At 46.1% G+C, this 25,787-nt stretch overlaps 1 protein-coding gene and 1 long non-coding RNA gene across 2 annotated transcripts in view; both read right to left on the reverse strand.

The window, feature by feature from the left end:
* Positions 1–218: 218 nt before the first annotated feature.
* LOC148130340 (uncharacterized) lies at positions 219–5,847 on the reverse strand. Its single transcript, XR_015749693.1, has 2 exons — positions 4,886–5,847; positions 219–4,728 (listed from the first exon to the last, which is right to left on the reverse strand). It is a non-coding gene; the product is annotated as an uncharacterized LOC148130340 (long non-coding RNA).
* A 1,107-nt stretch (positions 5,848–6,954) lies between these two features.
* The window catches only part of ARHGEF17 (Rho guanine nucleotide exchange factor 17), a 151,674-nt gene continuing 132,841 nt past the window's right edge, over positions 6,955–25,787 (reverse strand). The window contains exons 15-22 of the mRNA XM_087967516.1: positions 23,684–23,922; positions 19,577–19,829; positions 18,453–18,539; positions 16,636–16,703; positions 14,698–14,846; positions 13,466–13,640; positions 10,164–10,421; positions 6,955–8,092 (exon numbers count right to left, since the gene is read on the reverse strand). Coding sequence (XP_087823642.1) covers positions 7,917–8,092; positions 10,164–10,421; positions 13,466–13,640; positions 14,698–14,846; positions 16,636–16,703; positions 18,453–18,539; positions 19,577–19,829; positions 23,684–23,922 — 1,405 coding nt within the window. The 3' untranslated portion in view covers positions 6,955–7,916. The remainder of the gene's footprint in view (positions 8,093–10,163; positions 10,422–13,465; positions 13,641–14,697; positions 14,847–16,635; positions 16,704–18,452; positions 18,540–19,576; positions 19,830–23,683; positions 23,923–25,787) is intronic.

Raw genomic sequence — 25,787 nt, forward strand, 5'->3', positions numbered from 1 at the left:
GTGGCCTTACTAAGGCTTTATAGGGTGGTATTAGTGCCTCCCTTGATTTTGATCGTATCCCTCTGTTAATGCAACTTAGGATGGCATTCGCTTTTTTGGCTGCCGCTGCTGCACTCGGCTGGCTCCTATTTAATTGGAGTTGAAATTCATGTGACACACAATCCAATCTATCCCCTTTCCCCCCCACCGAAGTCAAAGAACGGGACCGCAAAGCCAGATTCTGACAACAGTGACTTTTAATGACCGAGAACCCACAGTGATGAACAGGAAAATAAAAGCCAACCAAACCCATCATCCTCATCCCATCACACACCTTGCTAAAACCAGTTTAACATTTCGGCAAGAAATCCTCACTCTGGCACTCTCCCCCATTCACACGCAACGCTTGAACCGTTATTATAACTTAAAAAACTGTGACCGAGAACCCTCGCTTGTGTTCCTGAAAAGATATATAAAAATATGCCGTTAAATTTGCCATGACCATCCAAAACAACAACAATAACAACAACAAAAGATTCGGGGAATATTTACAGAGGAAGTGAGATATATACCAATATTTACAAGATGTCGGAAGTCGAAGGGGGTCTATCCAACCCACCAAAAGGGGTCAAAAATGATGCTGTGGGAGAAAAGCAAGATGCATGTGCCAACCAGAGTAGGAGGTATGCGCCAACCTAAATGCCACGTCCGTTTGTTGGCACTACAAAATCTAGAACCAGGTCAATGCTTCAACCATCTGCACGCTGCATGGATTTAACTCCTGCCAATTTATTCTGGGTGGCTAACCATTCAGGTTTTGGTTTAACAGGGATTTTAGTTCTTGGGTGTTGTACACCTTTCTGGAAATCGTCCCAACCGGCAAGGGAGGAGTTGTGGAGAGACCCTTCTGAGCATGGGCAGAAAGTTATATATATATATATATATATATATTTCTCGCCCAAGATGAGCCCAGAAATGTCCTATGGGGAAAATTAAGGGCAGAGGTTTTCAGGGGAGGTAGGCGATGGGGGTTATCGTGGGAAGATGAACCTCAAAAGTTTCTCTTTTTAAGTTACAAGGTGTAAAAGTATGAGATTTGTTTGCTTTTGGGTTTGGGGAGCGCTGGAACTTTGGAGGAGAGGATGAAGCATCGGTAGCAAAGGTTGACAAAGGGTAGAGATTATCCATTGAGGGGTACACAAGAGTAAAAATTAATAAAATCACCTTAGAAGATGAGGGAAAATGGCTGTTTCCTACAAGAATGGCTTCTGTGTTTCTCAAACTTGGCCACTGGCAGATGGGGTGGACTTCAACTCCCAGAATTCCCCAGCCAGCAGGCTGGGGAATTCTGGGAGTTGAAGTCCACCCCATCTGCCAGTGGCCAAGTTTGAGAAACACTAGCAAGTTCATTAATGAAAATTATAGTGATTCCATCTTTTTTTTTTTTTTTTTGGTCCCCAAACAGAATTCCTGATGTTCTTATTTTCTTGAAACTTTTGAGCCCCAGTAAAACTTTCTACAGGTGGTCCTTGTCTTACGACCACAATGGAGGCCAAAATTTTCTGTTGCTAAGCGAGGCGGTTGTTAAAGTGAGTTTTGCCCCGTTGTGACAACCTTTCTAGCCACAGTTGTTAAGGGAATCTGGCTTCCCCATTGACTTTGTCAGAAGGTCGCAAAAGGGGATCACATAATCCCGGGCAACCGTCATAAATGCGAACCAGTTGCTGAATCTTGATCACGTGACCAGGGGGACTGCTATGAGGGTCCGTAAGTGTGAAAAACGGCCGTAAGTCCCTTTTCTTCAGTGCTCTTGTCATTTTGAACAGTCACTAAACGAACTGTTGCAAGTCGAGGATTACCTGCATTAAGGAGTTGAAATAGATGACCTCTTAAGAACCCTTTCCCCTTGTAAATTCAGTGATTCTACTCCTGCGTGGAAGGTCAGCTGAAAGTCTCTATAGAATCATAGAGTTGGAATTTAGCATAGAGATCAATTCTTCACTGGGGCACTGGCGGGGGAATTCTGGGCGTTGAAGTCCACTTTTCGAATGGCCAAAGGTGGAGAAATTATGAATTTCCAGAGGAATTCTGGAACTTGAAATCCACATCTCTTCTAGCACCGAAGTGGAGAATTTTTTGAGATTCTAAAGCAGGGGTCCCCAAATTTGACAACTTTTAAGACTTGTGCACTTCAACTCCCAGAATTCTCTGGTTGGAGAATTCTGGGAGTTGAAGTCCACAAGTCTTAAGGATGCTAAGTTTGGAGACCTCTGTTCCAAAAAAATCTGGGAGTTTGGAAATCCACATTTCTTAAAATGGCCAAAGTGGTAAAACTAAGCATTTCCAGGGAGTTGAATTCCAACCGTCTTTCATCCCCAACATGAAGAAACCACGAGATTCCAGGGGAATTCTGGGAAGTGAAATCCACATCTCTTCCAGCACTAAAATGGAGAAATTATGAGTGTGCAGGGGAACTCTGGGAGTTGAAGTCTACGCATCTTCAAGGTTGCCAAAATGCAGAAATTACTCAATTCCAGAGGAATTCTGGGCGTTGGAAGTCCACTTTTCAGATGGCCAAGGTGGAGAAATTACTAATTTCCAGGGCAATTCTGGAACTTGAAATCCACATTTCTTAAAATGGCCAAAGTGGAAAAACTAAGCATTTCCAGGGAGTTGAATTCCAACTGTCTTCCATCCCCAACATGAAGAAAATCATGAGATTCCAGGGAAATTCTGGGAAATGAAGCCCACTCATCTTCCAGCACCAAAGTGGAGAAATTATGAAATTTGCAGGGGGAACTCGTGGGAGTTGAAGTCTACGCATCTTCAAGGTTGCCAAAATGCAGAAATGATTAAAATTCCAGAGGAACTCTGGGTGTTGAAATCCACACATCTTCAAAGTGGCCAACGTGGAGAAATGATCGAACTTCTAGAGAGTTAGGAAACTAATTTCTTGGCTCACTTTTTAAGAGCCAAGAATTCAGCCGTTCGGTCTTTTTAAAAGGCTTCTCCACGCTTAATCAAACTGTAGACAAAAACAAAGAATCTCAAGGCCGGGAAAGACAACATCTCTAAATTGGTTTCAAATGCTACCTAAATACAGAGGTGGTACAAGGTCTCCTCTCACCTGTTATAATTTCTCTCATTTCCACCCTGGGAGACAATTATAATTTGGAGACTGTTTTGTATGGCCTCCAAGGGCGGCTTGTGTGTGTATGTGGGGGGAAATAGAAGCCAGGTGAGATACTGTTTTTAAAAAAAGAACTGAAAATGACAGGATAAGTCTAGATAAGTCTGGATAGGCCCACTCTCTTAATTGTTACCTTCAGGAAACTAAAGTGATTCGGGGTTACTACAGGTAGTCCTCCACTTACGACCACAATTGAGCCTCAAATGTCTCCTGTTCAAATGAGTTTTGCCCCATTTCTTGCCACAGTTAAAAAAAAAAAAATAAATCACCGCGGTTGTTAAGTTAGGAACATGGTCGTTAAGTGAATCTGGCTTGTCCCCATTGGCTTGTCAGAAGGTCGCAAAAGGGGATCATGTGACCCCTGGGCCGTCCTAAAGAGGAATCGGTGGCCAAGCGTGTGAATTTTGATCGTGTGACTGCGAGGTTGCTGCAAACGGCTGTGCAAAAAATCGTTAAGTCGCTTTTCTTTGATGCCGTGGTTGCTTGGAATGGACACTAATACGAACGGTTGTAAGTTGGGGACGACCTGATGTCCAAAATCTCTTTGGCCAGGGGTGACGTTGGGGGAGGGAGAAAAATGATGTATAGTCCATCGGAGCATCAAAACAGCTGAGATGGTGGCGTCAACAGTGGTGGCCATCTTGACTTTTTTGCCCCCTTTTTTTAATAACAGAGGAGTGCGAAGAACAAGCTACGGTCCCGTTTCAAAACCGATTGGGTAAAATTGCATTTTAGTTTATAGTTCCAAAGTTTTGAGTTTCAGTGAATTAGGAAGCTCCATCATTGGACAGCGTGATTTTAAGTGCTCAAATATGGAGAAGGGATAAAGAAAACCTCTAATACGAAGCTCTTTCTTTTGGTTAAAAGCAAGTGCACGATGTGGGGGTCTAAATAACTTCTCTGTTTCAAATCCTTTTAAGTTTAAACTTTTAAGTTTCAAATCCTTAAAACTGCTACCAATAAGCGGAGAATGTTTGCAGCTCCAGGTTGAACTGTGGGGTTCTTGGTTGCTCACCGAGCTTGGTTTTCTTGCAGACGTTTCATGACCCAAGTAGGTAACATCATCAGTGGTAAAAGAGAATGGGGTTTGTGGAGGAAAAAGGGAGGAGAAGGAAGAAGAGGACGACGACAATGACTGATGATTGAAAAGGGGAAGGAGAACTGTCAAGATCTTTGTTGCTCTCTGAGTTTGGTGGCTTTCTTGCAGACATTTCATGACCCAACTAGGTAACATCATCAGTGCTAGAAGGAGGTAAGGTTTGTGGAGGAGGAGGAGGAGGAGGAGGAGGAGGAGGAGGAGGAGTAGATGATCATCTGTGGAGTCCTTGGTTCTCTCTGAGTTTGGCGATTTCCTTGCAGACATTTCATGACCCAACTAGGTAACATCATCAGTGCTAGAAGGAGGTAAGGTTTGTGGAGGAGGAGGAGGAAGACTATGGGGTCCATGGTGATCTCTGAGCTTGGCTGTTTTCTTGCATGACCCAACTAAGAAACATCACTGGTGATAGAAGACTTTGGGGTATGTTCTCCCCACTCCCTTCCAATGCTGATGATGTTACCTAGTTGGGTCATGAAACGTCTGCAAGGAAACAGTGCAGCTCAGAGAGCACCAAGGAGCCCAACAGTCTTCTTTTTCCTTTTCCTCCTCCTCCTCCTCTCCTTTTCCTTCTCCTCAACTCTGCAAAACCCACTCCCTTCTAGCCCTGATGATGTTACTTAGTTGGGTCATGAAACGTCTGCAAGGAAACCACCCTGCTCAGAAAGCACCAAGGACCCCTTAAGATTAAATTACTAGTCTACAAGTTGCTTTGACTTCTACTGATCATGATATCCTAACAGACTGTCTACTAACTAAGCACTTGGGGATCTGCCTTGTCTCACATTCTCTACTCCGGATTTGGCACAATTTATATACGAATCGTTCTGCATTGGATGGGTGAAGTTCTCCTCAAGGAATTGAAGGAACACCGGATAGAGACTAAAATTCACCCCTGGAAGTCCCTTACAAATCCTCCTTAATGCTCCAGTAATCTTATTATTTTTGTGGCTTTCCCATTTCTTCTCCTAACCACATCCAAGGCCCAAAACAGCGGCGATTGCACAGACCCTCAATTGCATTTTAGGTTTCGTTGCCGCTTCATTCGCAGTCTTGCTTCTCTCCCGATTTTCTGGGGCAGCAGCGGATAACAAACACAACAGTTCTTTGAGGAGGGGGTTGTTCATATTTCTTTCTTTGGGGTGGGAGTGGGCCCTCCTTGATGTTCTTAAAAAAAAAAAAAGCCACCTGCAAATTAAGTGCTGATAACCTTTCCACGCCTCTTGGTCCCCCTTCTGCAAACAATGAACAGTTGGCATTTTAAAAAAAATACACACACACAAAATATAAATACTGTACAAAGTAGAAGGTTGGGTTGGGTTGGGTGGTCCCGTAAACCTCTCCTCCCCTTCCTTCCTTTCTTCTCTGGGATGCCACGGTGAGGGAAATGCTGTGGTGAGGATCTGGTGGGTCTTTGAAAGGATGGATTGCAATTATCCTGGTTTTTCTCAACCCCGGGGCCATTTTAAAAGACGGGTGGGACTTCAACTCCCAGAATTCCCTAGGGGTCTGCAACCTTAAAACACTCCAAGAGCCATTTGGACCAGCGGTGGGATTCAAAAATGTTTACTACCGGTTCTTGGTGTGTGCGGGCGTGGCAGGGAACTGCATCCCACCCCCACCCACTAGCCTGCTTCCAGCCTGTTCTCTTTTCAGGGACCACCAGCCATAGCTAGGACTCGGGAGGTGGAGAACAGGGAGCCACAGCAGAGGGCCCAAAAGAGCCGTGGGTGGCCGACACCTGTGGTCCAGCCAGTGTGTGTGTGTGTGTGTGTGTGTGAGTGTGAACTTGAATCCAGAAGTTGTGGGTGCTCCAACACTGGAGGTTTTTAAGAAGAGACTGGAGTGCCTGAAATTGTATAGGCAGTCCTCGATGTACGACCACAACGGAGCCCAAAATTTCTGTTGTTAAGTGAGGTTGGCTCCATTTTGCGACCTTTTTTTTTTTTTTCTCCCCTCAGCTGTTTGGTTAAGGGGATTTGGCTTCCCCGCTGACTCTTGTCAGAAGGTCACAAAAGGCGACCGTCATAAATATGAATTTTGACCACAGGATTATAGGGAGGCGGCAAAGGTCATGACGGTGAAAAATGATCGTAAGTCACTTTTTTTTCCAGTGCTGTTGTAACTCTGAACCATCACTAAATGAACCCGTGGCAAGTCGAGGACTCTCTGTATAGGGTTTCCCGCCTGAGCAGGGAGTGGGGGTTGGACTAGAAGACCTCCAAGGACTCTTCCAACTCTGTTATTCTAACCTCCACTCCCAGAATTCCCCAGGTAGCCAGGGAATTCTGGGAGTTGAAGTCCACCCGTTTTAAAATCGCCCAGGTTGAGAAAAACTGGTCCAAACCCTGGTTAACCTTCTCCTCCTCACAATTTCTTTGTCCCAACCAGCCCTTTATAAACAATCACACACACACACACACACACACATACACAGAGCTACTCTGGAATGACTCCATTACAACAGGCCGTAACCTCCTGTACACACCTCACTGTACACACTGTTGCCGTAGAGCAGAGGTCTCCAAACTTGGCTAATTTAAGACCTGTGGACTTCAACTCCCAGAATTCTCCCCAGCCAGCATAGTTTACTCTCTTGTAATCCCTTCCTCTGCAATCTCTCTGCACTTTAGGAGGTTAAGAGGAAAAAGAAACGGCTGGCTGGGGAATTCTGGGAGTTGAAGTCCACAAGTCTTAAAGTGGCCAAGAGTTTTGGGGACCTGTGCCGTACAGCGAGGACATTTTTCGTCATCATGATTCAGACCATCTCTGGACGAGACGAGGAAAAATGGCCGTTAAGCTCCCAATGCAGTTTCCATCCTGAGGCCCCAAACCGCTTCTCTTTGTCTCTGATCCACAATAAATAAAGATTATTTATACATACACTTGAGAAGAAGAAAAAAAAATTAGACACACTCGCACCCCCGTGCAAACGAAAGGGCGACCCTTGAGTCATCAGTATGCTGGCGGTGAGGAAAAGGACTCCCCGGGTCGCGTTAAAATGGAGTGATCGGAAGATCCTGGGCGTGCGAAGTGTCGGGAGGTGAAGGGTAAATTTGGAAGGGGGAGGTTGAACCTCCTTTTTTGACAAGCCATGTGGGCCAAATCGAACTCTGGAGGGAGAACAGAGTTCTGGATGTTGTCTAAATCTCCTGAGATCGCTTCACCGGCACGAGATATCCAATCCCTCGGTGGGTCGAGCCGGGGACAATCTCACCAAATCGCTTCCGCCCAACGGATTTTTTCCCTTTGTAAACGGGGTCCATCTCGGCCTCGCGGGGCCTTTTCCACGGGGGGTGCCTCTGCGTAGGTGTGGCCCCTCTTGGGCCCTCCTCTAGCCTCTTGTACACACTTAAGAGACCGCGGTTAAGTGCGAGGCGTGCAATATGGACGTGCGTTCTAAGGAGGGGGGAGGGTCAGTCGGCGGGGGATCGGCAGCCGTTCTCCTCAAGGCGCAGCTCCCTGCGTGTGGCGACCCACGCGTACAAGACGGTCGAGAGGGAGGATGACGCACAGCTAAAGGAGTACCCCGTTCAGGTGTGAACGGCAAGGACGGGAGTTTGGAACTCTCTTCTCTTTCTCGCTCTCGGCCCCGGCCCACCCCGACCGGGGATGGGGGGGTGGGAGGGGAAGGGCCCATTCTGACCCACGTCAGACCCTCCAGAGAAGGAGGTGGTTTGTGCTGTCGTCCCGGCCCACGGTCTCGCTGCTGCTGGTGAGTCTGAAGTCCTCGTAGCCGTCGCCACCGCTGACCACGAGCATTTTGGACTTGGATGGCCGGTGCCGGGTCGAATCCCGTTTGTCCGACTCACTGGATTTGTCTGTACCTGTACGGGCAGGTGGGAGCGAGAGAGGGAGCTGGTTAAGATGGCAAGTCTGCCCCCAAGCTAACGCGAACCTATCGAAAGGGAAACCAAATGCACTTATAGGGGGACTGTCAGGAATTATTTTAGTGAGGTGACAGGTACGGGGTTGGGATGCAAATATTTTTACTACCGGTTCTGTGGGTGTGGCTAGAATGGGTGTGGCCAGGTGACTGGGTGGGTGTAGCTTCTGATTTTTTTGCAGCACCTTCACCCCCCCCACCCCCTTGTGGCTCTATTTTTATTTTATTTTTTTGCTTCCTGGCTCAGGGAAGACCCCTGGGTGACTGTTTCTGCCCCCAGGGGGTTTCCCTGAGGCCCAGGAGGCCAAAAAGGGAGCGTGGGGGGAGGTGGGGTGGTGCGCAGGACCCACTCACCTCCGTGCGCCCCTCAGGGAAGCCTCCTGGGCAAAGCAGTAAGACAGCGAGGGAGATCCTGGCACAGCTGATTTTATATTTTATTCTATTCTCTATTTTATTCTATTCTATTCTATGCTCTATTCTATTCTATTCTATTCTCTATTCTATTCTATTCTCTATTCTATTCTATTCTATTCTATTCTATTCTATTCTATTCTATTCTATTCTATTCTATTCTATTCTATTCTCTATTCTATTCTCTATTCTATTCTATTCTATTCTATTCTATTCTCTTCTCTTCTCTTCTCTTCTCTTCTATATTCTATTCTATTCTATTCTATTCTATTCTATTCTTATTCTATTCTCTATTCTATTCTCTATTCTCTTCTCTATTCTATTCTCTTCTATTCTCTTCTATTCTATTCTATTCTATTCTATTCTATTCTATTCTATTCTATTCTCTATTCTATTCTATTCTATTCTATTCTATTCTATTCTCTATTCTATTCTCTTTATTCTATTCTATTCTATTCTATTCTCTATTCTATTCTATATTCTATTCTCTATTATTCTATTCTATTTCTATTCTATTCTATTCTATTCTATTCTCTATTCTATTCTATTTCTATTCATTCAATATTCTATTCTATTCTATTCTATTCTATTCTATTCTCTATTCTATTCTATTCTATTCTCTATTCATTCAATATTCTATTCTATTCTATTTCTATTTTATTCTATTCTATTCTATTCTATTCTCTATTCTATTCTCTATTCTATTCTATTCTATTCTATTGTATTCTATTCTATTCTATTCTATTCTATTCTATTTCTATTCATTCCAATATTCTATTCTATTCTATTCTATTCTATTCTATTCTATTCTATTCATTCTATTCTATTCTATTCTATTCTCTATTCTATTCTCTATTCTATTCTCTTATTCTATTCTATTCTCTATTCTATTCTCTATTAAATTCTATTTCTATTTCTATTCTATTCTCTATTCTATTCTATTTCTATTCATTCCAATATTCTATTCTATTCTATTCTGTTCTATTCTATTCTATTCTATTCTATTCTATTCTATTCTCTATTTATTCTATTCTATTCTATTCTCTATTCTATTCTATTCTGTTCTATTCTATTCTATTCTATTCTATTCTATTCTCTATTCTATTCTATTCTCTATTCTATTCTATTCTATTCTATTCTCTATTCTATTCTCTATTCTATTATATTCTATTCTATTCTATTTCTATTTCTATTCTATTCTATTCTCTATTCTATTCTATTTCTATTCATTCCAATATTCTATTCTATTCTATTCTATTCTATTCTATTCTATTCTATTCTATTCTATTCTATTCTATCCTATTCTCTATTCATTCCAATATTCTATTCTATTCTATTCTATTCTATTCTATTCTATTCTATTCTCTATTTTATTCTATTCTATTCTATTCTTTATTCTATTCTGTTCTGTTCTGTTCTGTTCTGTTCTGTTCTGTTCTATTCTATTCTATTCTATTCTATTCTATTCTATTCTATTCTATTCTATTTCTATTTCTATTTCTATTTCTATTCATTCCAATATCTATTCTATTTCTATTTCTATTTCTATTCATTCCAATATCTATTCTCTTCTATTTTATTCAAAATTCTGGCCAGCTCACCTGGTTCTCCTGGCAGGGGAAAAAGGACGCTAAATCCTTCGGGCAGCTCGATGGACGTCAGGAATCGGACGTGACCGGTGTGGCCCTGGGAAAGTCCCACCGGGAATGGTGGGGTCTTCAAAGCAGCCGAGTTGCCTGTGAGGGGGAGGGTCAGTACGACTCCTGCGCTGGTGCCGATCCACAGGAGATCTTTACAAGCCAATAGGGAAGTGATCCTCAAACAAGCCGCCTTGTGTTGCCGGATGATGGCGTCGGATCCTACAGCCGGGGAAATGAAGAGGCGAATGGGTTAAAGGTCTTTGGGTTAACTGTTCAGAAAAACCAGACCCAGGAATGATGGTTTGTCTGGCCTTGGTTTCTCTTTCCCTCTGGAAATCAAGCTGGTGGCCAGAACCCACTTTAAGACTTGTGGACTTCAACTCCCAGAATTCCCCAGCCAGCCGTGTCTGTTTCTTTGTTCTCTTAACCTCCTAGAGTGGAAAGAGATTGCAGAGGAAGGGATTACAAGAGAGCAAGCGATGCTGGCTGGGGAGAATTCTGGGAATTGAAATCCACAAGTCTTAAAGTGGCCAAGTTTGGAGACCTCTGCATAACCACACAACTGAATCCAGCATCTTTTAAAAATGTGCAGTTGCAAACACTATCATGGCATTTTTGCCCACCTTTGTGGAAACCCCCTAATGCTGTGTTTCTCTGCGCACTGGAGAAATAAAAAAATCCAGAGCATCATTCATTCATTCATTCATTCATTCATTCATTCATTCATTCGTTTATTCCAAGGCTCTTCAAACTTGGCAAGTTTAAGACTTGTGGACTTCAACTCCCAGAATTCATAAGCTTACATGACTGAGGGAGGAATTCTAGGAGTTGAAGTCCACAAGTCTTCAAGCGTCAAGTTTCAAGACCCCTAGTTCGTTCATTCATTCATTCATTCATTCATTCATTCATTCATTCATTCATTCATTCTTGGAGTCTCAGTGGACAACCAGCTAAATATGAGCCAGCCATGTGCAGCCGCAGCCAAAAAAGCCAATGCCATCCTAAGTTGCATTAACAGAGGGATACAATCGAGATCAAAGGAGGTACTAATACCACTCTATAAAGCCTTAGTAAGGCCACACCTAGAGTATTGCATCCAGTTTTGGTCACCACATTATAAAAAAGATGTTGAGACTCTAGAAAAAGTGCAGAGAAGAGCAACCAGGATGATGAGGGGACTGGAGGCTCAAACATACGATGAACAATTACAGGAACTGGGTATGTCTAGTCTAATGAAAAGAAGGACCAGGGGGGACATGATGGCATCTTCCAATATTTGAGGGAGGGGCTGCTACAGAGAGGAGGAGGGGGTCAAGCTATCCTCCAAGGCACCCAAAGGCCAGACAAGGAAGAATGGATGGAAGCTGATCAAGGAGAGATTCAACCTAGAAATAAGGAGAAATTTTCTGACAGAACAATCAAACGATGGAACGGAAGTTGCCTTCAGACGTTGGGGAGCTTCATCCCTGAAGGCTTTCAAGAAGAGACTGGACTGCCCTCTGACAGAAATGGTGTAGGGTCTCCTGCTTGGGCGAAGGGTTGGACTAGATGACCTCCAAGGTCCCTTCCAACTTTGATTATGTGTTATTCATTCATTCACCCATCCATTCATGACCAATTTATATAGCTGCCCACTCACTCTCAGTGACGAGGTAACTTACAAAAATTCCTTAGCATCCCTAAGTCAGAAATTTAAAGAGGAATAACTACTGACTGGGGGAAACGGATTCTGGGATTTTGATGTGATAATGCAAGGGGCCAATTTTCCAAAACCTGGAATGGCTGGCTGATGGACAATTCTCATTATCTGAGGATCGTCATTGTCATTGCAATAAATCCCCTTCCTCAAGCTAGATGGCAGCAAAAAAATTATGAGAAAAAGAATTTAATTCTTAATAATAGTAGTATATGAAATGTAAGGGTTTAGCATTTCATGAGAAATGAATTCCCAATCTGTTAGCCGTGCATCACCCTCACAAATGCTCATCTGTGCAGTATTTTCTTTTTAAAAAGTATTTTTGTTTGGTATGTGCTGATATCTAGTGGCCAGGCTTGTGTCTGCTTGCATAATTACTTGGTTTATCATACGCTCTGCATTAATTGATTATACATCAACTGATTATTTCTAGTATGACTGAAAGGAGATGGAAATGTTTTAGATCCGGTTTTCTCAGCCTCCGTAAGATGCGGGGATTTCAACTCCCAGAGTTCCCCAGCCAGGATAATAATATTGTGTAGGTTACCAAACTCAGTGCTCTTAATATAGTTCAGAGTTTCCTAAAGCTGGGGTTTTAATATGTGGATTTCAATTCCCAGAATTCCCCAGGCAACATGGGTGGACCTCAATACCTAGAATTCTCCAGCTAGCACAGGTGGACTTCAACTCCCAGAATTCCCCAGCCAGCAAGAGTGGACTTCAACTCCCAGAATTCCCCTAATTAGCATGGATGGACTTCAATTCCCAGAATTCCCCAGCTACCAGAGATGGACTCTGTTAGGAATAACATAGGTTACCTAACGCAGTTTGGGTAAAATAATATATATAGACTATGATAGTGAGTTTAAGTGTGTGTCACTTTAACTGCAAAGCTTGTAATTTTGGGTGCGGCTGTAAAGCGCCATAAGAGGGAGCAAGAGAACTTGATTGATTGCTGGCTTACTGGATTGCTTGCTGACGATGATGGATTGTTAACTGCGTGTTCTCTGCTGTTGCTGAAGGAAGAAAGGAGGTTTGACTTCTTCATATCTCTACTGCGAAGAGATATATTACTGGACTGATATTTGTAAGTTTAATGACCTCTTTTTCGACACTGGACTTTGCAACTGAATAATCCCCGGACGGACTGAAATAGTGAATGATATATGGACTGTTTGACTATGCTATAAATCTTACTGGAATAAACTATTTAACTAGCACATTGTATCTGTTTTACTGAGTGTAAGCTACAAAAACGTTTGTCTCACATATTTGCCTGCCTGCCTGCCTGCCATGCAGGTTCTGCTAGGGTGTATATCCCTAACAGACTCTTTTAAACTCCCAGAATTCTCCAGGCAACCTGCTGGCTGGGGAATTCTGGGAGTTGAAATCCACACCTCTTGAAGTGGCCAAAGTTGAGAACCACTGTCTTAAGAGGGCGGTGTGTCCAGCCACTTCATCTCATAAAAGACATACACGTATGCTCTCTCTCTCTCACACACACATACACACATACCGCAATCTCGTGCACGGAGCTGCAAGGGCCTCCGATTTGGGGTGTTCTTACCTGCCAGCATCTTATGGACCGGAGGGGTGACGTCCACTTCAGCCAGCTGGTCATAGCTGGCAGGGTGATAAAGTCTGACCTGGGCGCTGCCCTGGAGGGTCACCCAAATCCCGACGCTAGAGGTCACTAAACAGGTCACGCTACGGTGGCTGTCTTGCCCGACCAGGAATGTGTGCTGCGGAGGAGAGCAAAGAGGCCCAGTTGAGTTCTCACGAAGATACTCGTGTCACTTACTCCTCAGTGTATCTGTCAGCATTCCAAACTCCTCTCCAAACATCTTTTAATTTGAGTAGTAAAGTGGCACATCTGGGAAATCCCGAATCTGAAAGTTCTGGGCTTCCTTGCAATAAGTAGAAAATTACAAATCCACCCCCTGCACCCATCTGGGATGACCCCAAGGGACGTGGCACAAAGGCAGCACAGTCCAATAAGCAAGAAGAATCCCTTTGATTATCTCCAACTTTGCCCCCCAAATGTCCTGGTTACCTTCTGGGCTGGAGAAAAACTCTCCCAGGATCAGCCTTTGGCTGCAGGGAATCAAGCCCAAAACATGAGCAACAAAAACTGTAACTATAAGTCCAATCAAGGCAAAATGAGGTCATTAGTCTGGCAGGGCAGGAGCAAGAATTTCAGATGTGAAGTCACGGCAATAACTCAACCTGGTTGGGAGGATGCCAGGAATGCAGATAACCAAAGTCAACACAAGATAAAGTCACGTTTGCTCCCAGAAGATGCTGCACTCAGCTTGCATCTCTTTTAAAACTCTCATTCTCAGGTGTGGCTAATGAAGGGAATCAGGGCCCTTTCCTCTCCCATAGGCCATGCAACCCACATTGCTCCCTTCTCCGTTCCTCCCTGCATGCCCTAGGATGAAGAGGGGGTGGGCCTGGGTCTTCCTCTGAACTCCCTCTGCCTTGTTCTCCTTCTCCCCTGCTCTGCCCAGACGGACTTTGTCCTTCCCCAGTTTTCTCCGCAGCCAACGGAGCCACACTCCCACCCCCTGTCAGCTGTTTGGCTTCTCCCTCCGAATCAGACCCCAACAGGGGCATGACAATAATTGTATCACATGCCCCAATCATCCTCCGTCCCAACTTGAGACTTCCCCTCACTGAGGTGCAGAGATAACATGACCTTGACTTAGAAGAAGAATGCTATTATGTCTAACCACATATGCTCCAAGAGAGAGCATATGCCTTCAGAAGCTGGTGGAGCTAGAATTGGCCCCTTCTTACCTCCTGAAGCAGCGTAGAAGTCTTGAGGATCACGATTCGGTTCTGGCATCCACACCAGAGCTTCCCGCCCACAGCCACCATCTTGGTTACGGGGCTGCCCGGAGAGCCCAGCAAGAGAGACTTGGAGTTCTGAGAGTCCCAAAAACGTCCTGGAAGAGAGAAACAAGATAGACGACTCGCGTTTTGCTTCTGAATGGAAGGCGCCTCACTCTATGGAGGATGTGGTTGTAGAAGAAGGAATGGCAGGACCTGGAGGCGGAGTCAAAAGGGGGGTCAGTCTAGAATAATAGCAGGAACTGGGAGAGGGATCCTGGAGTCTTAATGGGCAACCAGCTAAATAGGAGCCAGCCGTGTGCAGCAGCCGCCGCCAAAAAAGTTAATGCAATCCTAAGTTGCATTAACAGAGGGATACAATCGAGATCAAGGGAGGTACTAATACCACTCTGTAAAGCCTTAGTAAGGCCACACCTAGAGTATTGCATCCAGTTTTGTTCACCACATTATAAAAAAGTGCAGAGAAGAGCAACCAGGGTGGTGAGGAGACTGGAGGCTAAAACATACGATGGACGGTTGCAGGAACTGGGCCTGGCTCGTCTAGGGAATAGAAGGACCAGGGGAGACAGGAGAGCATCTTCCAATATTTGAGGGGCTTCCACGGAGAGGAGGAAGGAGTCAAGCTATTTTCCAAAACCTCTGAAGGCCAGACAAGGAATAATGGATGGAAACTGGTCAAGGAGAGATTCAAATAAAGAAATAAGGAGACATTTTCTGACAGTGAGAACAACCAACCAATGGAACAGAAGTTGCCTTCAGAACTTGTGGGAGCTTCATCCCTGGAAGCTTTCAAGAAGAGACTGGACTGCCATATGTCAGAAATGGTGTAGGGTCTCCCGCTTGGGCAGGGGGTTGGACTAGATGACCTACAAGGTCCCTTCCAACTCTGTTAATTCCTATGTAGCCACAAAGGGACAACGTCCAACCTCCCTCGAATTCAGTTGCCCCTTAGCTAACTTCTAGCAGGGGCTGACCATCAGTTGAGAAAATTCCCTGTGCAGAGGCTTTATAGCAATAAATCAGTTTACAACTACTCCTTGACTTACAACCATCATTTGGTGACTGTTGGAAGTTACAACGGCACCGGAAAAAGTGACTTCCGACTGTTTTTCATACTTCCGACTTGGTCGCCATGGTTACCCAAGCCCCTTTGTGGCATAAGCTATTGTGGAAGCTCATTTGGAGGCCCATTTTTCGGCCCCCCAAGGCTGCAAAGGCTTCCCCCGGGGGCGAAAATGGCCTCAGGTGAGCCGAAAACCAGCTGGGAGTCGCGCGCATGTGCAGTGCGGGTAAGTTTGGCTGGGGCTCGCGTGCCCGCGCACCAATGGCTCTGCGTGCCACAGATTCATCATCACGGCCTTAGTCTCTTACAGAAGCGCCATTTTATGAGTTTCCACAATAGCTTTTGCCACAAAAGGGGCTTGGGTAACCATGGCGACCAAGCCGGAAGTGGGAAAAACAGTCGGAAGTCACTTTTTCCGGTGCCGTTGTAACTTCCAACAGTCACCGAATGATGGTTGTTAAGTCAAGGAGTCGCTGTAAACTGATTTATTGCTAATAAAAACTCAGCACAAGGGTCTGAGTTGGGGGGGGAAGTAATTCTGCCCTCGTGTTACTCTGTTCCCTTTGCTCCTAATAGGATTCCCAGGTGCTCCAAATTCTTTCTTCTCCCAATCTGATAGTCTCCAGGTTTGTGGGATCGCAAGCCCCAACTTTCTCAACAGGGAAAGCAGAAGCAGCCAGGGCTTTCCTGGACGGGGATGATGGAAGGGGTAGTTCCGCCAGGGGTGGGAGAAGGAGGAGAAAATGGTCCTGGGCTCCTTTTTTGAGCCAAAACACGATGGAAGGCAAGGGGTCAGGTTTATGGACGTCCAGATGTTTTACCTGCTTCCCTCTGATAGGCGACCAGCTCTCCGTTGGCCAGAGACACGAACACCTGGTTATCCAGGTACCTGTAGGATGATAAAAACGGTTCATCAAATTGATAAGCTGCCAGGCTTCCAAGGGACGTTCCACCTTTCCTTGTGCTGTTTCGCCTTTCTTTCTCTAATATAAATTACACGGATATTGAGGGTTGGGGAAAGAAACCACACTGGTTACGTTGGATCAACCTGGGCCTCTTGGAAACCCGTTCACACATGATACGGTTGTCGCCGGAAAGAGAATTAAAAAGATCATTCATCTCGGTTTAATGCCAAGCTTGAAAGGCGTTATCCCAAAGACATTCTTAAATGCTTTTATTCACTGATCTGTTCTAATCCATTCCCACAATTGAAATTACAAAGGCTTGCGGAGGGGGGGAATCATAGACTCTTAGGGTAGGAAGGAACCTTGGAGGTCGTAGTATCATAGACTCCTAAGGCTGGAAAGAACCTTGGAGAAGCACAGACTCCTAAGGTGGGAAGGGACCTTGGAGGTCATAGTGTCATAGACTCCTAGGGCTGGAAAGAACCTGGGAGAAGCATAGTCTCCTAGGGTGGGAAGGGACCTTGGAGGTCATAGTGTCATAGACTCCTAGGGCTGGAAAGAACCTGGGAGAAGCATAGATGCCTAGGGTGGGAAGGGATCTTAGGAATCACAGAAACATAGATTCCTAGGGTTGGAAGGAATCTTGGAGGTCACAGTATCATAGACTCCTAGGGCTGGAAGGGACCCTGGAAGTCAAAATCATAGACTCCTAGGGTTGGGAGGAACCTTGGAGGTCACATCATCATAGACTCCTAGGGCTGGAAGGGACCCTGGAAGTCAAAATCATAGACTCTTAGAGTGAGAAGGAACCTTGGAGGTCACAGTATCATAGACTGTTAGGGTGGGAAGTGACTTTATGGGTCAACAGAAGCATAGGGTGGAAAAGGACTTTGAAGATCACAGAATCATAGACTTGTAGGGTTGGAAAGGACCTTGGAGGTCACAGAAGCATAGACTCCTGGGGCTGGAAGGAACCTTAGAGGTCAGAATCATAAGACTCTGAAGGTGGGAAGAGACCTTGGATGTCAGAACCACAGAGTCCTACAGTTAGAAGGGACCTTGGAGGTCTGCTAATCCAGGGGTCTCCAACCTTGGCCACTTTAAAGCCAGGCGGACTTCAACTCCCAGAATTCTCCAGCCAGCTCTGCTGGGAGTTGAAGTCCGCCTGGCTTAAAGTGGCCAAGGTTGGAGAGCCCTGTTCTGGCCCAATCAAGTTAGGAATCCTCAAACCATACCGGCCAATAGTTGTCCAATCTTGGTTTGAGATCCTCCTCGAATGAAGGCCCCTGAAAGCCAAGAGACAGCCTGTTCGTGGTTTATGGGAAGGGGAACTATTCAAATATGCAGCAGCCTATCCTTTTTCCTTCCTTCTCTTCTCCACTTCCACTCCTGATTGCTTGTCCATGTTCAAAACATCTAAACCAGGGGTGTCCAACCTTGTCAACTTTAAGACTTGTGGACTTCAACTCCCAGAATTCCTGGCTGAGGAATTCTGGGAGTTGAAGTCCACAAGTCTTAAAGTTGTCAAGGTTGGACACCCCTGATCTAAACTCTCCATCCTTCACCTAAATCTCTTGGGTCTTTTGTGCTTTTCTATTCATTCCTTTACCATGTATAGCAAAATCAGATTTATTTATTTTTCTTAAACCACACGGAATATAAACCGGCCCGGCACAGAGACATGATGGGTATATATTATGGTCAGCGCCGCCTCAAGGTGCTTTGACACTTACAAAATGCAGGTCACAGAGGCCGAATGTTGCATCTTCAGGCTGTTCTTCCTGTTGCGAATGTTATCCGAAGACTGATAGACGTGGATGCTGCAACGGAAACAGAAGAGAACACGAGGCCTGGAGATGGAGGCGACACGAGGGAAAGGGGGTGTAGTGTTCACGTAGCGAAGTTGGTTGATGGAAAACTGCCCTGGATTTGGGGGAGGTCCTTGGTGCTCTCTGAGCTGGGTGGTTTTCTCGCAGCCGTTTCGTGACCCATCTAGAGAACATCATCAGTGCTAGAAGAGAAGGGGCTTTGTGGAGAGGAGCAGGAGAAGGAAGTGGTGGTGCCTGCAATTGGGCCGTTTGAATCTCACCACCAGGTTGACTCAGCCTTCCGTCCTTCCGAGGTGGGTAAAATGAGGACCCAGATTGTTGGGGGCAAGAAGCCTGTAAACCGCTTAGAGAGGGTTGGAAAGCACCAGAAAGCGGTATATAAGTGCTAAGGGCTATTGCCTTTCCTTCCTTCCTTCGTTCCTTCCTTCCTCCCTCCTTCCTTCGTTCCTTCCTTCCTCCTTCCTTCCTTCCTTCCTTTCCCTTCTCTTCCTTCCCTTCCTTCCTTTCCTTCCTTTCTTCCTTTCCCTTCTCTTCCCTTCCCTTCCCTTCCCTTCCTTCCTTCCTTCCTTCCTCCTTCCCTCGGTGGCTAACTCTGTAAACCGCTTAGAGAGGGTTGGAAAGCACCAGAAAGCGGTATATAAGTGCTAAGGGCTATTGCCTTTCCTTCCTTCCTTCCTTCCTTCCTTCCTTCCTCCCTCCTTCCTTCCTTCCTCCCTTCCTTCCTTTCCCTTCTCTTCCCTTCCCTTCCTTCCTTCCTTCCTTTCCCTTCTGTTCCTTCCCTTCCTTCCCTTCTTCCTTCCTTCCTTCCTTCCTTCCTTCCTTCCTTCCTTCCTCCCTCCCTCGGTGGCTGACTCTGTAAACCACTTAGAGAGGGCTGGAAAAGCACTGCGAAGCGCTATATAAGTCTAAGCGTTATTGCCATCCTGCAGAGTGCCCTCTTCCCAATTTGGACCCCAAGGGAAAACTCTTGTTCCGGTGTGGCCCTCAACAGCAGGCTTGGAGAGATTCCAGGGCAGGGGTCTCCTTACCACCCGTCCTCCGTGCCCAGCCACATGGAGCTTTGATAGGCCTCGGGATCCACGCTCAGCAGGTCTTCCAAGCTGGCCCTGGTGAAGGACCCTTGGCTGGAGCGTCTCATAGCTTGGCCATCCATGGGGCTTTCGGCGATCTGGTTCTGGGGGCCGAAGGGGCGACCGATCGGGAGGAAGCCGCTGGGGTCTTGCTCCTCTTCTGAGCTGGTGGTCTCCGCCATCACGTCTTTGGAGCTGGGGATCTCCTCATCTGGCGAAGGAAAAAGGGGCAGTCCTTGAATTACGGCCACAATGGAGCCCAACCTTTTTGGGGGATTACTTAGCGGTTGTTAAGAGTGATGCGGTGGCCTAGAGGTGGTGCTCTCGCCTCACAATCGGGAGGCGGTGAGTTTGATCCTAGGGAGAAGGCAGATATTTCTCTCTCTGGGCACAATGAGAATTATATCTGCTGAACAAAACTCCGCACCGGTAACAGGAAAAGGCATCCGGCCAGGAAACACTCAACTCCATTCAGTTGCCCAGATTCCAGACCGCAAGGGATTACGGGGCCATTAAAAGAGGATGATGATGATGAAGTGACACAGTTAAGTGAATTTCTCCCCCCATTTTAGGACCTTCCTTGCCACCGTTGTTAAGTGAATCGCTGCAGTTAAGTTAGCTGCATGGTCATTAAGTGAATCTGACTTCCTCGTTGATCTTTGCTCGTCAGAAGGTCACAAAAGGAGATGACATGACACCCACACCCCCGGGACACTGCGACCGTCATAAATACAAGTCAGTTGCCCAGCATCCAAATTTTGATCACGTGACCACGGTTTTAACATCCTAAGTCACTTTCTTCAGCGCCGTTGTAATTTTGAACGGTCCCTAAATGAACTGCTGTAAGTCGAGGACTATCTGTACAGGGAGCCCTCGACTTACGACCGTTCATTTAGGGACTGCTCAAAGTTACAACGGCACTGCAAAACAATGACTTTACTGCTCTTCTCCACACTTTTTCCTGGTTCTTCAGATTCGAGAGATTTTGAAAAAAAAAACAACCACCACCCACTTCTTCCTCAACACTTTTTATTCCAGAATACAGGTGAGTTATTGTCAAAAGGTTTAGAACCCCATTCCCAAATCCAGGGTCCTTTACTGAACTGAACTTTTAACTTCTTAAAATCACAGCCTGCACACCTTCTTGCAGGGAAATTGAACTTTTAACAGCCATCAACTCGGAAAAGTAGTTTATAGCTGAACAGGAACTTATGCCTGGAGATTTGGCTGCTAGAATTAATGGCTTTATTCTGTTTTCAATGATGGACTGCCCCTTTTAATTATATATATATATATATATATATATATATGTGTGTGTGCGTGTGTGTGTATCAGTGGTGGGATTCCAATTTTTTATTACTGGGTGGGAGTGGCTTGGTGGGGGCGTGGCAGGGGAAGGTTACTGCAAAATCCCCATTCCCTCCCCATCCCACTGACCTGCTTTCCAGCTCCGTTCTCCTGTGCAGGGCAACCAAGGGAGACCCAGCCGATCAGCTGGGACTCAATGGGAGGCGGAGAATAGATGGGGTTGGCGGGGCCAGTCAGAGGTGGCATTGGCCGGTTCTCCGAACTACTCAAAATTTCCACTACTGGTTCTCCAGAAGTGGTCAGAATCTGCTGAATACGTCTTGATATGTGCATATGTGTGTGTGTGTGTGTGTCCTGTTCCCCCGAAAATACAACCTACCCTGAAAGTAAGTCCTAGCTTGATTTTTTACACATACACCCAATATAAGCCCTACCTCCCGTAATAAGCCTTAATTAAGACTCTGCCCACTCCAGAGTAGACAGGTAAAAATTAAGCTAGGGTGGGGATGAGGGGTGGGTGGAGCTGCCCTACTACTTACCTTTGGACAGGTGTAGCCAGGCCTTGCACACCCCGACACCTGCCTTGCTGGCCCATTTCTTTTGCTGCTGGCAAGGCAGGCAAGGCTTTCCTGAAGGCCTCTGGAGCTGAGAACAAAGCTCTGGATCGATCCTGAGCTCTCTTATCGGCTGCAGAGGCCTTCAGGAAAGCCTTGCCGGCCACAGAAGAAGAAGTTCTGGCCTCTGACAGTGAAAAGGAGGCCGGGGGCAATGCACGCAAGTGGGATTAGTCAGTGGATGACGTCCCCCGAAAATAAGACCTGCTGCCTTTTTTGGTGACCCCAAAAAATATAAGACAGGGTCTTATTTTCGGGGAAACGCGGTATTTGTTTTAGTTAGGAGGGAGCATTGTTATTTGAGATGATGGTTTATTCCAGTCCATTGTTTATTAACAGGATATATCACATCGCACCATCTTGACACGGGCTACAGCATTAATCTAAACAATAACAAAACCCTCCGATAACCAGCTCTCGTTTTGGGCAGAATACGTCATATTATTCCGTCTCGGTTGTAACAACGCTGCTATTCTCAAAAGTGGATATAAACAAGGGCAGCTTCCAAGGAGGAAAAATATTTGGACATTTTGCTAGGAAATAAAGAGGCCTGTTTCTTAGGAACAGAAAGACAACTGAATTGTTTGTGCTCAAACGCTTCCTTTAACTAAGTATTTTTAAAAGGTTTATTAGAACAACAAAGCCTTGGTTGATGGCAACGGGCTTAAAAAACAACAACTCGCTGTGTTTTTTGGGCGAGTTTGTGTGTGTGTTTTGTGTGTGTGTGTGTGTGTGTGTGTGGGATGGGACTTTTGCAACCACAGCTGAGCCCAACACTTCTGTTGTGAAGCGAGACATTTGTTAAGTGAATTTTGACCCATCTTACGACTTTCCTTGCTATGGTTATTAAGTGGATCACTGCAGTTTGTTACATTAGGGACAATGGTCATTAAGTGAATCTGGCTTCCCCGTTGACTTTGCCTGATGGAAGGTCGCAAAAACGATCGCGAGGTCCCGGGACACGGCAACCGTCATAAAGAGGAGTCAGTGGCCAAGCATTTGAATTTTCATCTTGGGGAGGTTGCAACAGTCATTAAGTGTGAAAAACAGTCATAGGTCACTGTTTTCAGTGCCGTTGTAACTTTGGAAGGTCACTAAATGAACTATTGTTAAGTCGAGGACTATCTGTATCAGGTTTCCTGCTTGGGCAGGGGGTTGGACTAGATCAGTGGTCGCCAAACCAGTGGGCCGGGGACCACTGGTGGCCCGTGAGAAAATTTTGACGGTCCGCAGAGAAATGTCCCCCCCAAAGCAATTAATCCAGGCTGCACGGGAACACACAGCTGCTCCGCCCACATGGCCCGTGGGAACACAAGGCTTGCGTCACTTGCACTGCGCACAACACGAGGTAGTGAGGGGAGGGGAGAAAGGGCAGAGGGGGGGGGAACATGCCCCACTCACCCCACGCGCCTGGCCTGGCTACCGGGCTGCTTCTTTCCGCTTCTTTCTTCTTCTGCTTTTGGCTGCATGCAAGGAAAGCAGCCAAAGTCTTTCTTTCTCTCCCCCAAACTCCGCCAGAAATGAGTCTTTGGGACCCTGCAAGGCCTCCTGCTCCAAGAAGCTGCACCAGCACGATAAGTCTCACCAAGACTCATTTCTGGCAGAGTTTGGGGGAGAGAAAGAAAGACTTCTGCTGCTTCTGCTGCTTTCCTTGCATGAAGCCAAAAGTCTCTCTCTCCCCTGAGAACGGAGCTGGAGACGGTATCCTGCGATCCCAAATAAAGAACCATCGATCGGTAGGAAAACGGGCTGGGGGATTTTCCTGCAGACTTTTGGGGGGATTTTCCCAGGGTCTCTGGTCCGCGGGATTTAAAAGGATGAGTTTGGTGGTCCCTGTGGTCCAAAAGGTTGGTGACCCCTGGGCTAGAAGACCGCCAAGGACCCTTCCAATTCTGTTATTCTGACCTCCACTCCCAGAATTCCCCAGGTGGCCAGGGAATTCTGGGCGTTGAAGCCCACCCGTTTTAAAATTGCCCAGGGTTGAGAAAAACGGCTGTAAGCCTGAAAACCGCTCATAAGTCACTTTTTTTTCCAGTGCCATTGTAACTTTGAACGGTCCCTAAACGAACAGTCGTAAGCCGAGAACTACCTGCACAGGTAGTTACTGCCTCCTCTTTTTTTTTCTGGAAACAAGAGAACTCACTTGTAAAACTGGAGATGGTGGAATGGCTCTGAAGGGTACCGGAGGGACTCGGCGAGGACTCGTCGTCCGTATCATCGCTGTCGAACGGGACGAGTTCCCGGCCAGCGGTGTCCACCGGCTCCGAGATCTCCAGAGAAGAACCAGAAATGGAGATATGCAGGCATGGTTGAATTGCCGTCTCATCCAGGGTGGGGTTTGCCAGCTCTGAGGCTGGGCTGGCTAAAGACACCGGACGTTCCCTGGGGTGGGGAAGAATGCGTCGCAAAGAAGAAAGTTGAGTGGTAGAACATTGTTACGCGTACCGCCAGTGTCAGGCCTGCCTCAATCGGATGCCTTAGGAAAGAAAGACCCTCGACTCCAACTGGCTGAAACGATCGGTTCTTTTCCTAAACGACGCTGGCTGCAGTAAAATCAGGCTAGGCCTGAATTTCAAAAGATACAGAAAGTCTCCCCCACATCCTTCCCCACCCGTGGCCAGTCCATCTTCAGCCGACGGAGATTCGGGTCGGTGTTTTGAGAAAGGTGAGGTGTTGGGGTTAACTGGCGTTCTTCCTCAGGGTACACGGCGGCCTCGACTGCTTGCCACAATCGGGTTTCCGAGCTCTTCCTCCCCCCCCCCCCCTAATTTCCAATCACATTCACATGCAGGTTTATTGCCCCTTTGACTCCGCCCTCCCCCCCACCTATGTCTCCCTCCTCCCTCTCCTTTGGTGGCAGGATGCCAGCCGAAGATGGCAAAACTTGACGTCGACGTTTAATTTTGCTTTGGGGTCCGATTCAAGAGGTCAGCGGTCGTCTTCAAAGCCCACCATGGCTTGGGGCCATTTGGTAAGCCAAACGCAGCTGTAGGCTGCATCGAGAGAGGCGTTGCATCTAGACTACATGAAGTCTTAGTCGCGCTCGATAACGCCTTAGTAAGAGCGCATTTGGAATACTGCACCCAGTTTGGGTCGCCACAATATACAAAAAAATGTTGTGACTCTGGAAAGAGTGCAGAGAAGAGCCAGAAGAATGATTACGGGCACTGGAGACTAAAACGTATCAAGAACGGTTGCTAGAATTGGGGATGTTTAGGTCTAATGAAAAGAAGGACTAGGGGAGACATGATAGCAGTGCTCCAATATCTCAGGGGCTGCCCCAAAGAAGAGGGAGTCAAGCTATTGTCCAAAGCCCCTGAAGGCCAGACAAGAAATGTTGGAGGGAAACTTACCAAGGAGAGAAACAACCTGGAACTAAGGAGCAATTTCCTGACAGTGAGAACAGTTAACCAGTGGAACAGCTTGCCACCAGAAGTTGTGAATGCTCAAAACGGTAGAGGTTTTTAAAGAACAGACTGGATGACCCTTTGTCTGAAGTGGTGTAGGGTTTCCTGCCTAGGCAGGGGGGTTGGACTAGAAGACCTCCAAGGTCCCTTCCAACTCTGATTCACTCTACTCTACTCTACACCACTCATTTCCTCTTCTACTCTACTCCTCTACTTTACTCTACTCCTCTTCTCCTTCTTTCCTCTTCTATTCTACTCCTCTACTTTACTCCCTTCTTCTCTTCTCCTTTCCTCTTTTCCTCTACTCCTCTCCTCTACTTTACCTCTTTACTCCTCTCCTTTCTCTCCTCTCCTTTACCTCTTCTACTCTACTCCTCTACTTTACTCTCCTCCTCTCCTCTCCTCTACTTTACCTCTTCTACTCTCCTCTCCTCCTCTCCTTTCCACTTCTCCTCTACTCCTCTCCTCTACTTTACCTCTTTAATCTACTTTACTCTCCTATTCTCCTCTCTTCTACTTTACCTCTTCTATTCTACTCCTCTACTTTACTCTCCTCTTCTCCTCTCCTTTACTCTTGTCTCCTCCTCTCCTCTATTCTATTTCTCTCCTCTCCTCTATTCCTCTCCTCCTTTCCTCTTCTATTCTACTCCTCTACTTTACTCTCTTCTCTTCTCCTTTCCTCTTTTCCTCTACTCCTCTCCTCTACTTTACTCTCTTATCTCCTCTACTTTACCTCTTGTACTCTCCTCTCCTTTCCTCTTCTCTACTCCTCTCCTCTACTTTACCTCTTTAATCTACTTTACTCTCCTATTCTCCTCTCTTCTACTTTACCACTTCTAC

The sequence above is a fragment of the Notechis scutatus genome, chromosome 5 (genome assembly GCF_049901735.1).
Source record: "Notechis scutatus isolate UNSWTSFEM ecotype Mainland chromosome 5, rNotScu1.2, whole genome shotgun sequence".
Classification (NCBI taxonomy): domain Eukaryota; kingdom Metazoa; phylum Chordata; class Lepidosauria; order Squamata; family Elapidae; genus Notechis; species Notechis scutatus.